Source organism: Sinocyclocheilus rhinocerous, unplaced genomic scaffold, assembly GCF_001515625.1.
Source record: "Sinocyclocheilus rhinocerous isolate Xijiao unplaced genomic scaffold, SAMN03320098_v1.1 scaffold1136, whole genome shotgun sequence".
Classification (NCBI taxonomy): Eukaryota; Metazoa; Chordata; class Actinopteri; order Cypriniformes; family Cyprinidae; genus Sinocyclocheilus; species Sinocyclocheilus rhinocerous.
In genome coordinates this window covers 869275-882933 of record NW_015647033.1, presented here as the reverse complement: position 1 = coordinate 882933, position 13659 = coordinate 869275, and the positions used below count along the sequence as shown (strand labels likewise).

Sequence of the window (13659 nt, the reverse complement as noted above, 5' to 3'; positions counted from 1 at the left end):
ATGGTTTCCACTACAAATAACCATTACAAACATTACAAACCATCAACTTTTAACCATTAAAAATGGTTTTCTGTAGTGTGTTTTGGGACATATTCCATTAGGATTTATTGGTTTTAACAAGCCATCTATAGAAGGCAACCAATTACCAGTAGAGACCAACAGAGTCCATTACAGTTTCCAGTAAAACCAATATAAGTCCCATTATAACCAAGTAAAACCATTACACATTTTCTAATGGTGTCTATTGTTTTTTTTCAGCAGGGGTTTTATTAAAAAAAAAATTATTATTCAAAATATTCCCAAAATATATCATGAAATATCTCAATTCTCAAATATGTGCAAGTAAATGCATTTAGTTCTAAAGTATACTAATAGTGTAATCTATTAACTTTGCATAAAAATCCGTCTTTTTACTTAAGTACCAGATATGGGTGTCATACCATAAAATATTTTTAATACGACTGACTTTAATGTGAATTTAATAAAAACATTGTAAGTTACTAATTAGCCTATAACACTTTCATTGTACAAAAAGAGAGCAAAGAACGTTTACATTATCGAAGAACATTTTCACTTCAGTCCAGCGAGTTCAAGCGCGCTCAAAAACTCCCATAATCATCTCTAAAGCTGTTTACACTGTGAAATTATCTTACTTGAATTCGTACATCTTCACTTTGTTGCGGTGACGAAACCGCTTGTTTCAGCGATGACTCAGCTGAACGCCTCTGATTGGTCCTTGCATTCATAAACTCAACAGAATCGTATGTGATTGGTTTTAAGTGCGCGGGTGCTTTGAACACGTGTGTGTCTCTGTCTCTGTGCCAGCCAGCGAACGCAGATTTGAATTTAGCAGCTGGTGATGTTTTTCTTGCATTTCACCCAAAATTGTTTGGTGTGATCTGATTCCAAATTTAGGGTGGGGCCAAGCTTGTTGACAGGCACTGCCAACCCCCCCAAACCTCCTAGAACCGCCCCTGCAGTGATGCTACTAGTGTGCTATTCTGAACTATGGACCGTCAATCAGCTTGAGAAGGGTATAACTGCAGCCTGGAGATCTCCAAATGGGATCACTACCCCCTCCTACCCTGCGAATTTCGAACCCCGGGACGCCCCCGCTGCTTAGATCAAAGCGATAGAGTAAAATCTTTCCCCTGCGCTGTGCTTCCCGTTTACATCATGAAGCAGAGGTTCAAACTCCAGTCCGAACACCACTGGCACAAGCTTTGGGCTCTGCTCTCACTGAGAATATTTACTTATTTTAGCATATTTTATTTTAGATGAACTAGAAACAGTTACATTTATAAAGTTTTATTTTGAAATGTAAGTCAATAACAATTGAGCCAATGGTGAAAGTCTTTGCGCGAGGAGAGCCCGCCCCATTTTGGAGGTTCTGCCCACTTTTGGAGTTCACGCCCCATTTTGGAGATCTCCGGTCTGCAGTTATATCTACTTGGAGAGCTTCCATGACTGGAACAAACTGTTGTATAAAATGCAAAGACATTTTAGCAAGTCTTGCATTCATGCTGTAAACCTGTGTTTTTGCAGACACAAACACACACACAAATAATACAATATCCTGTTTCATCTAGTCTGCTTTTAAAAATATTCAAAACACAGATATAAAACATTCTCAGAATATTTCCTCACTATATATACATATATACATTTGAATTGAGGCAGCTATAGGTGTGAGAAAGAAAGGGGGATCCCAGCTGTTTAGTGATAAGAAAATGGCTGCTCTTGCCCTCTGCCCTGCTCCTAAGACCCCTACTGAGACACATTACACCTGCATACAGTTCACCACCTTGCCATGGGCAGCAGTGAGACTGACATGTCACCTATTCAGACCAGAACGCAGTAAACAGCTATTAGAGGTGACAGGTGACCCGGGACAGTGAAAAGGCCATATAGCACAGCCAGAGGTTGAAATACATGTGAACTGGCATACATTCCTGAATAACCTCTAAATGAATAATTATACATAAATCATAACCTGCATAAATGAACTTAAAATTACACATAATGGTGTTTCTCTTGATTTTAAATAAGTTGTGCAGGAATACAAGACTGTATGTCTTTCCTTACCTTTTTGTTTGATGTCTGCTGGTCTTTTCTTCTCGTACTGAGGCCCTGTTGACAGCAGCCCAACTTAATGTTAAGGACAACTGTGTGTTCTGTTACATCTGTTACATTTTGACAATTTACCGGTACAGGAAGATCGAGTGCGAGTGAGACCTTGACATTTTCTCCAAGGTGTAACAAGGTGTGAATGTGAGACAGTGTGCAAAATTAAACAGAAAGAGGGCAAGAGAAACTGCCTGTTCTCCATGGTGTGTATCTTTGCTGAAAGATTCAGAATAAACCTGCTTTTTGTAGCACAAACAGCAAAGACACAGAGTATGTGTGTCTAAATCTTCTTCCCCTCCTACAGCTCCCACAACAGTCGCTACTTGCTGAGTGACCATATGGCAGAGTAAAGATGAACAGAGATGAGTCAAAATGGACAATGAAGAAATGAACCAGAAGACTTTAGACAAAGCATATGCTGCAGGTATTTCTATGGATAGAAGTATTGTGGTTTGATATGCTTAGATATGGAGAACTATAATAAACACCTATAGTGTTATGAGGCTAGTGTGAGTCAAGTGTAAATCTATATTTAGAAACAACAGAACTGTCCCTGCTGAGCTATTCTTCCTTTGTCAGGAATGAAGAACTATTAATTTCTTCATGTCTGCATGTGGGACGAGACTAAATTTGTGTTTTGAACGCATCAGTTCCTCTTGAGATTACACACATGCTAAGGTAAACCAACAGACTTTTAGTCTATCTATCTATCTATCTGTCTATCTATCTAGCTATCTATCTATCTATCTATCTATCTATCTATCTGTCTGTCTGTCTATCTATCTATCTATCTATACATCTATCTATCTTCAACAGTGATAATTAGACGAAATATTACTTGAGCACCAAGCCTATTAGAATGATTTCTAAAGAATCATGTGACATTGAAGAATGGTGTATTGTCTGCTGGAAATTCAGCTTTGTAATCACAGGAATTAAATAAATGTAAAAAAACAAAACAAAAAAAACATCAATTTTAAAAGATATTGCAAAAAAATGTACATTTTTAAATGTAACACCATTTCACAATTTTGCCGTTTTTTTTTTAGATTATCTAGATTACAATAAAACTGTACAACATGATAAGCAAACAATTGAATGAAAAAGTAGCAAAGTAACTTTCTGTGACTGTACATGTCACACATGTGACTGTCCTTATTTATTTACTTGTATTTTTAAACAATAATCAGATATTCTGAACCCAGATGCATCTATCTATCTTCAACAGTGATAATTAGACGAAATATTACTTGAGCACCAAGCCTATTAGAATGATTTCTAAAGAATCATGTGACATTGAAGAATGGTGTATTGTCTGCTGGAAATTCAGCTTTGTAATCACAGGAATTAAATAAATGTAAAAAAACAAAACAAAAAAAACATCACTTTTAAAAGATATTGCAAAAAAATGTACATTTTTAAATGTAACACCATTTCACAATTTTGCCGTTTTTTTTTTTAGATTATCTAGATTACAATAAAACTGTACAACATGATAAGCAAACAATTGAATGAAAAAGTAGCAAAGTAACTTTCTGTGACTGTACATGTCACACATGTGACTGTCCTTATTTATTTACTTGTATTTTTAAACAATAATCAGATATTCTGAACCCAGATGCATTAGTTGGGTTAGTTCACCCAATATGAAAATTCAGTCACTGTTTACTCACCCTCATTAATAGCCTTTTTGACTTTCTTTCTTCTGCATAAGAAGATATGTTGAAGAATGTTTTTGCCATATATTAACTATAAATGCTGTTTTGGTCCCCACAGTTTTTCACTGTATGGACAAAAACATACTGGGACATTTTTGATGTGCGCTCCACACAAAAAACTAAGTCATACAGGTTTGGAACAACATAAGGGTGAATAAATTATAACAGATTTTCCATTTTTGGATGAACTATGAGTAAAATAAAAGCAAATCGCCAAGTAATACACATAACTAATAAAAGTAATTACAAGAAACAAAAATGAAATGTAAGAGAGTCTAACTGGGTTTTTTATATTTGGTATGTTTACATGCACCCAAATAATCCATTTATAATCAGATGGCTCAGTTTGGCTGAAATGCACAAAATGTTTGTTTCCCAACCGCCATTAAATTGAAAAAAAGAAGAAGATGGTGCAGTTGGACTGAAAAGCCTATATGTAAACACCTCAATCAATCTGAACAAAATTTTGATTACATTGAAAGAGGTGGTGTAGACCTGAAATAATCCAAAGAACAGGAATAAATTAAGCATGTATTGCATGTATATAGCATGAATGTTCCTAATGAGAACCTTTAGTCCATGTAAACACACCTCTTGACACTCACTTGATTGTTGTCATATTGCGTCAGAAAAATCCTGCTAGTGCTGTCTATCTGAGAGCAAGCTTAATCATTAACCATTTAAGCAGAAACAAATAAAAGCCGTTTATTTGTAAATGGGCTGAGGAAATCCCACAGACAGCTCAACATTGGTCCCCACAGTTTTTCACTGTATGGACAAAAACATACTGGGACATTTTTGATGTGCGCTCCACACAAAAAACTAAGTCATACAGGTTTGGAACAACATAAGGGTGAATAAATTATAACAGATTTTCCATTTTTGGATGAACTATGAGTAAAATAAAAGCAAATCGCCAAGTAATACACATAACTAATAAAAGTAATTACAAGAAACAAAAATGAAATGTAAGAGAGTCTAACTGGGTTTTTTATATTTGGTATGTTTACATGCACCCAAATAATCCATTTATAATCAGATGGCTCAGTTTGGCTGAAATGCACAAAATGTTTGTTTCCCAACCGCCATTAAATTGAAAAAAAGAAGAAGATGGTGCAGTTGGACTGAAAAGCCTATATGTAAACTCCTCAATCAATCTGAACAAAATTTTGATTACATTGAAAGAGGTGGTGTAGACCTGAAATAATCCAAAGAACAGGAATAAATTAAGCATGTATTGCATGTATATAGCATGAATGTTCCTAATGAGAACCATTAGTCCATGTAAACACACCTCTTGACACTCACTTGATTGTTGTCATATTGCATCAGAAAAATCCTGCTAGTGCTGTCTATCTGAGAGCAAGCTTAATCATTAACCATTTAAGCAGAAACAAATAAAAGCCGTTTGTTTGTAAATGGGCTGAGGAAATCCCACAGACAGCTCAACATTTTCTGATCAGCAAAAGATACAGGGCGTAGAATAAGTACTGTGACACGATGGGATTTTTTAAGAAAAGGCAAAGAGAATCCCTCATTTTCATAGAACTCAAAAGCAAGCAGCATACATTCCCATTCCAAAGTTCAAGATTCATTCAAGAGCCCTTGCTGGTCGCTGGTTTTGCTTTGCTCTTGAATATAGGCAGTCTTAGCCGCCAGGACTTCTTGTAATCAGTAGCTTTTTCTATGTTCTCTTTCCCTTGATCTACATAGTTTCCAGCTTGCATCACAGTCTTTGCTATGTTGTTTGCCATTTCACCCTATAAAAAATAGGGGGAAAAATTTAAATTATGATATGGCAAGGTAATAGTCCCATGGCACTTATGCACAATATTTTGATCATTAAATTAATTTCAATAAAGCACTTGTGTAAATCAACTATTCTTGCTAGATAATGCCCTGAAATGTTTGTTATTAACTGTGTTCTAAGGCATGGTGCACCATTTTATTTTAGTTCATTCACTGAACTCTCCAGCAAGCTTACAGTACCTGACTATTGACTAACGTGGCTATATCCATAAACATGCTATGCAGCTCTCGAATGCTGGCCTCCAGATAGAGAATGTCCTTATGCCGTAACTCAATCTCATTCAGTGCTTGCCCCGTTATGCAGGAGCCAGAGTTGATCTGCGCACAAAGAATTCTATTAACATTTGAAGGGAAGCTTACAGTATGTGGAAAAGTGCATTCACCTGTCTGTTAACCTTGAAACTTACATTTGAGGTAAAGACAGCAGGATTGTTACTTTGCAGCAAAACCTCAGTCTCCTCTTCAGTGACAACCTGGCCACCTTAAAAAAAAATCTAGTTTGATTTATATCTATTTTTCTATCTATCTATCTTATATATATACTATATAATATATATACTATATATATAACCATGATACATATTTTTCCAGGATTTTTTGATGAATAGAAAGTTCAAATTAACAGCATTTATTAGAAAATAAACATTTCTTTTAATATTATGTCTTTACTGTTTTACGTACTTTTGATCAATTTAATGCATGCTTGCTGAATAAAAGTATTAATTCCTTTAAAAAAATCTTACCGACCCCAAAGTAATGAATGGTAGTGTAGCTAAAAATTTAAATATAATATAATATAATATAACAATGGGCAGTGGTGACCAAAGACATTTTGTTCTGGTGTTAGAAAGTGTGTTAGTTTACTCACTGATTTCCAGCTGTCTTTGTATCTGATCTTTACTCTTTGTCCGGAAAGATAGCAGTTCTTGATTGTACATGTTCATTATTTCTGCAAACCTCAGTGAAAGTACTGTGTGCTATAGATTAACAAAATAAAGATACATAGAGAAAAATTAACAAAACAAATATCTGAAGAACAATATTGAATTTATAATACAGAGTGACCTCCCACCTGAGTACTCTGGATGCGATAGTACACAGAGCTGCTGTTAGCATTCTCATACTCTGAGAATGTTCCTTCTAAATCTATATGAACAATCACAGAATCATGTTTTTAAATGTGAAACAAAAGATTCAGTGACAAAATGAGTGACAAAAACGTTACAATCTTCAGTGTACTGGTCAAGACAATGTACTACAGTTGAAGTTGAAACCAAAGACAATGGAGTTGATTGCTTTCTTTCAAGGAGATATAAAGCTGGGTTTAGCAGAATATTTATTGTTGAAGATAAAATAAAACTTACACATTTCCAAGTTAAAAAAGAGGAAATAAATTTATCCAAAATGTCCAATAAAACAACAGAAGTGAGCTTCACTATTTGCAAGTCAAATCATCCCTTAATGATTTCCCCTGTAAGTGTTTCATTTCACAGATCAGTATGCCTGATTACTTCTTCTCAACGCCCCCACCCCACCCCCTTCCAAAAAAAAAAACCATTTTAATTCAATTACCTTTTAGTTTAACCTTGATTACATCGGCTGTGTGCTTGATGTCACTGCTAAACTGCTCAAGTTCCTCTCTCACATCTGTTAATAAGAATAGACATAAAAATGATGTACAGAGAAACACAGAGCAAAAGTGAACTGATCTCAAGCCTTTTGAACAATAATCATTAATAGAGATTAATAGAACATGGAAAACGTTTTAAATTTCCTAATATTTCATAGGTGCCTATAATGCATATAGAACTAAAGACACAAACTCAATGTACTCACAATTCGGTGGGTTGATTTCTGTCAAAATGGTACTATGTCTCAGCTTCACTTCTTCCACACAGAAGGAAATTCTCTCTATAAGTTGCTGAACCTCATTAACCTGTTCACGTTAACATGCAGGAGTACAATTGGTTCTTCCTATTTTCAATTATAATGCAAAGACAAAGTGACAGTTCCACACATAAAAAGGCATGTAGATGTTCAAACACAATTGCACATATACATACCTTAGGGATGAATTTCTCTAGGAAAGCATTGGACTCCACAGGAGCGATGATGATGTCATGGCAGAGCTGATCGGGGAAGGGTTACAGTCGAAACAAATAAAAAAAAGTCACGAAGACAGCTGGAACTTTTCTGTCGTATAAACCACTGGCTTTAACTATTTTCAGCGTATCAAACTTTGTTTTAACAGAAAACATGATATAAGGCAACAATGGCTAATCATAAGGGATCAATACATGTTATCAAGCTGTATATAGCGAAACTAAGTAACGTTATACCTATAAAAACCGTGAATTATTATAGTATTTTACATCTAAATAACATAAATTTAGGAAATAATCTGAAGTCTCACGGCTGTTAAATCGCCCAGACGGTCCTTCATTTCGGCTTCAAATTAATTTCTCACCCGCTACAGCACGCACTGTATGACAGAATGATTCGTTGGTAAACTAACTAACGTGAACGAATGGTTCTTTTGAGTTGAATCTCTTCAGTGATCCAGTTGAAATGATTCACAAAGTCGGTCTGAACAATTCATTTGAAGTGTACTACCGAGAATTGATACGAACTATTCAAAAGAACCGATTCGCAGAAAAGCGAGTCGGACTTTACAAACCCTAACAAAGACAGATAACAGCCCCGCCTTATTTTACTTCCGTACATCTAGGTGTGATGAATAAACATCGTCGTTCTCATTTCATATTATATACGCTTGCAGATTAGAGATTAGTTATCACAGCACTTCTGTTATTAAGGTAAACAAAAGTAAAACAGTGTGAATAAAAGTTACTGTTCAGAAAACAAAAGCGTTGCTGTTCAGTTCTCGTGCGGAGTAGAAGTTTCAGATAGGACTCTATTATTATTATTTTTATTATCATCATTATTATTATTTTATTATTATTATTATTTGCATGTACGTGTAGTTTACATTATTTTATAGCACTTACTATTCAATTATGTGTTTGTATTATTAGGAATGGTTTGTTGTTCTAATTATTTAAATTTAACCATAATCCTAAAAAAAATTTGGTAACCCTCTTGAACTTTATAACCATGAGCCCCCTATATTCGGGTTTTAAATTAATTTTTCTTGGATAACAAATACCACTTTGCAATAGCAACCAGCATAATAAAATGTATTTGCACAGCTTAAATAACTGCAAGCGCCAGACACTGGAAGACTTGCATAATACACGTTATAAATGCGGAAAGATAAATAATAATAATAATTTAATTCATTTCGGTGGGTCTAGTCTTTGCAGTAGAGTTGGCAAGGTGGCGCTGTCACAAAAAACTCGCAAGTCACAGGTAAGGAACATCTCACTGTGCACATGCGCATCACGTCAGCCAGATGCCGCTACCATGACAACGTCTATACACACAAACACGCTCGCACTACTGTGAGAGAAGAGAGCAGTTGTTTTATCCTTTTGAATACAAAATTATTTTTACGTTTGCATACTGATAAATTGGAATTATTTACCACTTATTTGAAAGCAAAAAATGTCCGTTCCTCACAAAGTTGGGTCAGTGAAATCTAAACAGGTATGTAAACGATATTATCACGAATGCAAATGAATAAATAATTGTTTTCTAAACTACTATTAAAATTATTTATAATGATAATATATTAATGTTGTTATTCTGAAAAAAAAAATCCAACTCTACATTCTCCAACAGCTTTCAAGCTGAATCCATCTATAAATCTTTCAAAATTTCATTTTAAACTTTTGGGCCAGGCTTTCTCAAGTCAACATCTAGTTAATAACTGCTATTTCACTTAAGAATTGCATTGCACTGATGGGAAGACCCAAAGGTTTATATTTTCTCTTTTAAAATGCAGGCACCTAATGTTAACACCCACCAAAAGGCAGCTGTGGCAAAGGGTGTCAAAGCAATTGGAAAGAAGAAGGTAACGTTAGCTTTCAAATCACTTTTCATTGAGATAGGAATGAATGCTTTGTCACATATCGGGATTTCAAGCCTCTTTTGTCATGCAGGATGAAGAGGAAGGGCTAGACACAGCTGAAGGAGAGGAATGGATGCAGGGGAAGACTCTCGTGAAGCCTCCAGACCAGCTGGACTTAACTGAGGCAGTGCGTAAACCTGTAGAGGACCTGTGGTCTGACTCTGCCTAAATTATGTCATATTATAGTAATGTTGGAATGATTATTTACACATTTCTATTTTTTGTCTTCAAAAGGAGCTGAATGAAGAGATTACCAGAGTCCTAAAAGCAAGCAATCCAAATGCTCCACAAAACGTTGTCAGATACAGTTTCAAAGTAAAAAAACAAATAAACTGCTGCATCTCTACAACTTATTGAAATGATGGTCTTTAAACTTGATGATTTAAAATCAGCCTAACAAATCACTAAAAGCTGTTGTCTTTTCAGGAGGGCTGCTATAAACCAATTGTCTTTGTGGATCAGATGGCTATTCACTTTGAACTAGAAGGGAATCTTGTGCACAAGGACTCTGATGAAGGTCGGAGATTGATGGCTAAACAAGCTGAAGTGGATGATGGTGGAGGAGATGAGAGGCCAGACAATGTGTCCATCAAAGCTGGCAAGAGAGAGCAGAAACTCACCAACCAATTCAACTTCAACGAGAGAGCCTCTCAGACACTAAACAATGCTCCAAGAGTAAGAGGACCTATGGGTTACATTTCTGAAGTTTTATCTGCCTTTTGTTTATTGCTAAGTAGTCATTTAACAGATGTGATTTGCAGATTTTCTTTTACAAGGACACAATGGTGATAGCTCATAGCTTGTATAACTATAGACAGACTTTGTAGATTTTCTTTATTTTCAGTTTATGCATAACCCACTGTATTTTTTAATGTTTAATATTTTGCAGGACATAAGTTGTCAAACTGAGCCTCCTCCTCGTGCAAACTTCTCAGCTACAGCCAATCAGGTGGGAAAATCTTTGCCTGTGCTTGTCAATTATTTTTAGCAAAATTTTTTGCGGTACAACAGTACTATGGTGAATATGGACATGTACAATGTTAGAATGCCCTGCTCTTTCTGCAGTGGGAGATTTATGACTTTTATGTAGAGGAACTTCAAAGGCGGGTGAAAAGTAAAGAGAAGCACGAAGGCCAGTTCCTAAATAAGGAGGAGGACAAGAGCAAGAAGAAGATGATTCAAGCTGAGACTCAGGTGGCTAGACAAGAAATGTGATCTGACAGATTTTAACAGTGCAATCAAGAAAATTACTTGTATTTTATTTAGTTCAAGAATGCGCTTGATTTGTTTTAAAAGGTGAGTTGAAGGAACTTTATAACTTTATGCTTTATAGAATGATGACATATACCAACTAGCTAAGGTGGTCAAGATCATTGAGCGTATGGTGAATCAAAATATATTTGATGACGTTGCACAAGGTAATTATGAAAAATAATTTATTTTCAATGCTACACCCTTTATTTTAGACAGATATTACAAAGTGTTCAAAAAAGAGCATGCAACTGTCTGATGTAAACGCCTTTATATCCAAACCTCAGATTTCATGTACTTTGAGGATGCATCCGATGAATTTAGAGGAGAGAAGGGCACTCTTCTCCCACTATGGACGTTTCAGTACGATAAAGCCAAAAGTCTGTCTGTGACTGCTCTCTGCTGGTGAGTTTCACACTGTATTAAAACAAATGCAGTCATTTTTTTCAGTCAAAAGAAATATCACTACTTTGAGTGACATTTGTTTTTGTTTATTTCTAGGAATCACAAATACAATGATTTGTTTGCTGTTGGTCTTGGTTCTCGTAAGTTTACTATTTATCTTATACAAGGAATAATTTGTAAGTTAAATGGCTCTGAAATGTGTTTCATCTTTTCCCTTCAGATGAATTTACTCAGCAGGGGGGTGGCATGCTTCTCTTCTACACCCTAAAAAACCCAAGTTACCCTGAATTCATATTTAACACGGCCTCAGGAGTAATGTGTTTAGACATCCATGAACATTTGTCCTACCTGGTGGCTGTGGGATTGTATGACGGCTGTGTCGCAGTGTACAACCTGAAGAAAAAGACTGATCAGCCTATTTATAACAGCAGAGCCAGCTCCGGCAAACACACAAGTGCTGTGATGCAGGTATAAATGAGGAGGAAGTGACCAAAAAGTCCATCAAAACAGTAACTGTACACTTTCATTACCTAAAATAATATATAACAATGGAGTTGTACGTTTAATACAATGTTCGGAATAGAATACTACCATACTACTCTTACGAGTTCCATAATATGATTAATGGCTATTTAAATATAATAATATTTCACAAAATTACTGCTTTATTAAATAAATGCAGCCTTGATAAGCATAAGAGACTTATTTCTAAAACATTAAAATATCTTACCAACCCCAAACTTTTGAATGGTTGTGTCCTTAAAATTAAATACAGAGTGCTTGTAGGATATAGTTTTTTTGTGACTGTTGGTTGATAAGAAAGTCTTGGCTGTACTGTGTTTTGTGTTTCATTGTCTTCATTACAGGTGAAGTGGCAGAAGGATGATTTGGACAGTAATCACAACTTCATCTCTGTGTCTGCTGATGGACGAGTGGTGTCTTGGACTCTGGTAAAGGTACAGAAGGAAATATCTAAAGGTTGATTCTAAAGCAAGTCATTATTGTATAAGATAAATTGATGCCAGTCATTTGGATTTTAGCATGAACTAGTCTTTACGGACATTATCAAGCTCCCAGTCATTGACACAATTCCAGATGACTTGAAGGATGTCATTCCAACAGGTATGTATCACCTTACCACACTAGTCAGATTTTACAACTTTTAAAGATTTAATACATTAATTCTACACTATTGTATGAAAATGATGTTTATAAAAAATATGCAATGATGATGTGAGTGGGGTTTTCTTTCAGTATAAGGACAGGGGCCGTTCAGCTGTGATCAGGGTTTAAATTGGCCCGGGGCCGTCGGCACATAGACTCCAGGGCTCGACATTAACGCTTCATTAAAGGGGTCATATGATGCTGCTAAAAAGAACATTATTTTGTGTATTTGGTGTAATGAAATGTGTTTATGCGGTTTAAAGTTAAAAAAACACATTATTTTCCACATACTGTACATTATTGTTTCTCCTCTATGCCCCGCCTTTTTGAAACGCGTCGATTTTTACAAAACTAATCGGTCTGAAAAGCGAGGTGTGCTCTGGTGGTTAACTCTTAACTTTTATAAAGAATATCTCTTTGGTTTTGAGACTTTAGTGTTTTCAACTTTACAGATCTTCTTTATGCACCAAGAGCTTGTAACACTCCAAAGAGAAAGGAAAAATTGAAATCGCATCATATGACCCCTTTAACACCAGACAAGTAACATGATTAAAACATCATTAACCAAAAATAACTATAACAGTTAGTTAGGCAACATCACACAACGTTTTCACCATTACGACTGTTTAATACTTCAATAAATAGTTTAATAAGCAAATACAATAATATTAGGTCACATTTTAGACGGAAACACAGCGCTTCTCACAGCAACTAGCCGATTCGTTGCTGATTGATTCCGTGTTTTGAACAAATCGGTTGAGTCAAAGATTCATTAGTCCATGCATAAACATCTGATGAATCTGCCGTTTTGAACGAATCGTTTGAATGAACGACTCAATGGCTCACTCATTAAACGCTCACTACTGGCACCTACTGGCGTTTTAATTTCGTTGAAAAATATCATTTACATTATTATAATAAAATGTATAGCTCAAATGTAAGAATTTGAAAGGAAAGTATTAATGAAATTAGTGGGAAAATGCCCTCTATAAAGGTAAAAAAAAAAAAAAAAACCTTGGATAAAATATAAAAAAACACAGATTTATATGTCACAGCTGATAGAAAACTGATGAAAATATTTCTTCAGCATAAATCATATTTGCAAAACTCACAAACACACACACACACACATATATATATATATACTGTATATAT

The 13659-nt window shown here is 35.3% G+C and overlaps 2 protein-coding genes across 3 annotated transcripts in view; one reads left to right on the top strand and one right to left on the bottom strand.

Annotated features, from left to right (window-relative positions):
• Positions 1–4602: 4602 nt before the first annotated feature.
• On the bottom strand, positions 4603–8147 carry LOC107708345 (syntaxin-2-like). 2 transcript variants are annotated; one of them, XM_016512536.1, is made up of 9 exons: positions 8068–8147; positions 7718–7783; positions 7491–7590; positions 7227–7301; positions 6727–6800; positions 6523–6631; positions 6062–6135; positions 5835–5972; positions 4603–5605 (listed from the first exon to the last, which is right to left on the bottom strand). In XM_016512536.1, exons 1-9 carry the CDS (start codon positions 8095–8097, stop codon positions 5441–5443), a joined length of 831 nt encoding a protein of 276 aa, XP_016368022.1. In that variant the 5' UTR covers positions 8098–8147; the 3' UTR covers positions 4603–5440. The 2 variants fall into 2 exon arrangements, with proteins under 2 accessions (XP_016368022.1, XP_016368023.1); XM_016512537.1 differs by lacking the exon at positions 7227–7301.
• A 1071-nt stretch (positions 8148–9218) lies between these two features.
• The window catches only part of dnai1.2 (dynein, axonemal, intermediate chain 1, paralog 2), a 20499-nt gene continuing 16058 nt past the window's right edge, over positions 9219–13659 (top strand). Inside the window, exons 1-13 of the mRNA XM_016512535.1 lie at positions 9219–9260; positions 9559–9627; positions 9716–9811; positions 9919–9999; positions 10111–10359; positions 10574–10633; positions 10750–10878; positions 11018–11102; positions 11223–11340; positions 11437–11480; positions 11561–11808; positions 12207–12296; positions 12381–12462. Coding sequence (XP_016368021.1) covers positions 9219–9260; positions 9559–9627; positions 9716–9811; positions 9919–9999; positions 10111–10359; positions 10574–10633; positions 10750–10878; positions 11018–11102; positions 11223–11340; positions 11437–11480; positions 11561–11808; positions 12207–12296; positions 12381–12462 — 1393 coding nt within the window. The remainder of the gene's footprint in view (positions 9261–9558; positions 9628–9715; positions 9812–9918; positions 10000–10110; positions 10360–10573; positions 10634–10749; positions 10879–11017; positions 11103–11222; positions 11341–11436; positions 11481–11560; positions 11809–12206; positions 12297–12380; positions 12463–13659) is intronic.